The sequence below is a fragment of the Lactuca virosa genome, chromosome 9, assembly GCF_052849685.1.
Source record: "Lactuca virosa cultivar CGN04683 chromosome 9, Lactuca_virosa_CGN04683_v6, whole genome shotgun sequence".
In the NCBI taxonomy this organism is placed as follows: Eukaryota; Viridiplantae; Streptophyta; class Magnoliopsida; order Asterales; family Asteraceae; genus Lactuca; species Lactuca virosa.
In genome coordinates, this window is record NC_136434.1 from 121,549,896 (window position 1) to 121,553,572 (window position 3,677).

The 3,677-nt window shown below is 36.2% G+C and overlaps 1 protein-coding gene across 3 annotated transcripts; it reads left to right on the forward strand.

The window, feature by feature from the left end:
* Positions 1 to 974: 974 nt before the first annotated feature.
* Positions 975 to 3,384, forward strand: LOC145138792 (U-box domain-containing protein 62-like). 3 transcript variants are annotated; one of them, XM_079072816.1, is made up of 8 exons: positions 975 to 1,687; positions 1,757 to 2,063; positions 2,137 to 2,218; positions 2,285 to 2,339; positions 2,506 to 2,594; positions 2,689 to 2,781; positions 2,878 to 2,948; positions 3,036 to 3,384. In XM_079072816.1, the coding sequence occupies exons 1-8, from the start codon at positions 1,207 to 1,209 to the stop codon at positions 3,157 to 3,159; spliced, it is 1,302 nt and encodes a 433-aa protein (XP_078928942.1). In that variant the 5' UTR covers positions 975 to 1,206; the 3' UTR covers positions 3,160 to 3,384. The 3 variants fall into 3 exon arrangements, with proteins under 3 accessions (XP_078928942.1, XP_078928943.1, XP_078928941.1); XM_079072817.1 differs by having other exon boundaries at positions 2,282 to 2,339; positions 2,867 to 2,948; positions 3,036 to 3,172; XM_079072815.1 differs by having other exon boundaries at positions 976 to 1,687; positions 2,282 to 2,339.
* The last annotated feature ends 293 nt before the right edge of the window (positions 3,385 to 3,677 follow it).

Here is a 3,677-nt window from a genome sequence, read left to right on the forward strand (position 1 = left end):
GCAAGATTGAGGACATCATCATCCTTTCCTAGGGCCCGTAACCCAAAATGCATGTCTCCCGTTGGCACTCGAAAATGATAGTAGATAACTGAAGGAACTGAGTATCCTAACCCTTTCATAATCGCATCCATCTCGTGAATAGAAAACTCTTCTATATCCATCATATCAACGTACATCACAGTACCCTCAATGTAGTTGACATGTGGAAACTTTGTGAACTCACCTCCGTGATGTAGCTTGATGGTAAACAATGTAGGGTGTCCATCTTCAACACAAGAGCAAAAAACAAGCTTCAAAAGGTATGCTTTCTTGTAAGCAAATCAAGTAAATGATAAAAAACAAAATTACGTACCATAAACCACCCTTGGATCGAATGACGTGCTTGATAACCTTAAGTGCCACATTGTTATATTCATTCACTACGAAAGTTGTCTGATCGAAGCTAACAACCTTGGTAATCAGATTAGGGTTCTTGATCCTCAGCCAATGAGGAGGGAAATTGAATCGACTCATAGTTTTTAAGGACTATAAATGCGAATTAGGCTCGATATTATCCGTATGGGGATGATTACACACGTACTCTTTTTTATTAATATAAAATAACGGGAATAAATAGGGAATGACCAAAATACCCCCAATTTGACAAGTCAAACATATAGTAACAGAAGGAAATAGACGACAGTTAACCCTTTGGACCAAAGACGCAACAAAATGAAAACTTTGGACCTGTGGTGGTAGTCCAAACTATTTTGGACCAAAATGACAATTTTGAGCAAACCACAGGGACCATTTGTGCGGTTTTGTCTAGATAAATAAATAACATACATAAGGATCGAAAGGTAGGACATCAATGTTTAATTTGTCATTTTATATCCTTTTTCATCATTGAAGTTTTATATTTTATAATGGGTAAAAAGTGCAAAGTTTCAAACTGTGGGCCCATCGGCGTACACATTTTCTAAGTCTAAGATCTTCCATCCTACACACAACTTAACATGTTCTTCCTTAATCCCACCCTAATCTCCCAATGTCTCCCAATGTGAAAAGCGCCTAAGAATCTCAATCTATATACAAATCGAGTGATCCTTTTCTAATTCATCCTCAAATCGAGTCCACCATCCTCCCAATTCTTAATCCCAGTTTCAATTACATAATCCTGTAATCCCTGAACATTTCAATCAAAATTAGGTCAGGGTTTTGTTGTTCATGAAAATGGCTTCCGAAGACACTGGTTTAGTTCTATCACATCGTCTCGACAACAAACACCCTCAGCTCCTCTTCCAAGACGACCCCAATTCAAGTTTCCGCTGCAACCCACCCAATCAACGGCCCTGTTCTGGACCTGATCGTCCGGCTGCCGGTGCTACTAGCAACAGCAACGGCAAAGCCACTCGAGAGCTTACCGGCTTCATCGACCACCAACACCGATATTTTCAACCGGAATCCACAACTGAGTTCCGGCAGAGCATGTACAACCCTGGCTCGGTCGGTATCCAGAACTGGCATGGCGGAAATGGGAGAGCATCCGATTCTCGTAGTGGCGATGGATCGGATGGTAATGAAGATGAAGATGATGTGGAGGGGCTTGTAAATAGCAGCGATAATAAGAACAATAACAGTAGTAATACTAGTGCGCAGAGCAGTGAGAAAGAAGGGAATGCGAAATTGAATCATCTTTCTTCTTTTGGTATGATTTTCAGAAAACATTGTCATGTTAGCTTTAGATTTTCATCTGTGCGTACTCAACTCCTTATAGGTTCTAGCAGGGAAGTACCGAAGGCGGGAAGTATTATACCTTCAAGGAACGATCTAAATGATGCAAGACCAAGTTCAAGTGAGAATCATCATCATCATCATCATCAAGGACAAACGAATGATTACCCAAATGCTGTTGCACTTGTGGATCGTGATAGTGATTTATACTATTCACAGTATCTTCATGGGGCTGAGGTTTCAGGAACAGGGCTCAAAGATATGTTGGTTGAAAATGGTTGTGGGTTTAGTGGAAGAAAGGATAGTGAATCAGGGGATTCACTGAGAACAATACTCTCAGATCCTTTAACGTGAGCTTCTTCAAATCCATTTTTATCATTCTAATCAATCAATTATTCCACACTATGTCTTGTATTGTAACAGAGGATCACTTATGGATGATGCTATGATACTCCCTTGTGGGCATTCTTTTGGAAGTGGTGGAATGCAGCATATTATGAAGATTGTAAGTTTTATATTACATGTTATCAGTTATCTGATTTTCTTATCATACACCACATTTTTTCAGAAGGCATGTTACACTTGTTCACATCCAGTGGTTGAAGGTTCAGTTGCTTCAAATCTATGTAAGAATATTTCAAAACTACTCAATGATCACACATCCTCCTCTATAAATATTCGATTTCACATTATAAATTTGTTAAAATTCACATTTATTGCTTAATTATATAGAAACCAATATTTAGAAAAGCAAGATTTTTCATCAAATGTTGACAAGATATATGCTTATAGCTCTGAGAGCTGCAGTATCAGCATTTCGTAGGGGAGAAGAATCACAATTTCACCATTCATCTAAAAGAAGAAGAGAGAGATTAGATCAGGTTTGTCCTTTTTGCTTTGTGGAACTCCATGTTAAAGGGGTAATTTGGTAATTTAGTTTCACAGACATAATAGGAGTAAATTGTATGGATTCAGGACAGGGTTAATTATGGTGATTCAATGTTCATGGACACACGAGGCAAAGGTCTTCAATTCCCATTTTCTGTTGCTGATCGTGTTATTATCAAGGTTCTTTTATTTTTATTTTTATAAACTTCCATTTTAGATGCATAAATGTCTTTTTTTTATTTACTTATTTATTAAATTTAAGAAGAATGAAAACAGGGCAACAAGAGGACTCCAGAACGTTTTGTTGGCTGTGAGGCTGTTGTCACAACTCAATGCTTGAATGGATGGTTAGTTATTTTTTATTTTTTATTTTTTTAATGGAGAATCTTTATATGCACAATTAAATATTATGTTTTTATGTATTTTGTTCTCAGGTATGTAGTGAAAACGTTGGATAATGCAGAGAGCATTAAAGTCCAATATCGCTCATTAGCTAAGGTTTCTGATAATTCATCATCACAGCAAACTTCAAGTAAGATAACACCCAATTGGCTCTAAACCCATGTGGCATCTTTAAATGTATCATGTTTCAAATGTATGTGTGTGTGTGTGTGTGTTCTAAAGATAATTGTGTAGCAAGTTTTGCATATGTGACTGATTCTTATACACAAAAGAAGCATATACGTAGTAGTGTACATGTGTTGTAAATTGTAGAATATCTCCACACCAAAACTTGATGAAAGAAAAATGGGGTTTGTTATATATATATATTGTCTTATGCAATGGCTTGGGATTATGAGCTAATTAAACAATTTGTAGTCATGGTTGGATGACAATATAATTCCAATGGAAGGATACTGTGAAATTGTCATCTTTATTTTTTGTGTGATGGAAAATAAGGGAATATGTTTATACATATCTTAATATATATATATATATATATATATATATATATATATATATATATACATGAATACAAGTGGTAAGTGGTAACACAAAGATTTGACAAAAGAAAAATACAAAAAGTACACATCTATCTGTTTCAAAATAGGGCAAACAATGGAAAAGTAACATGA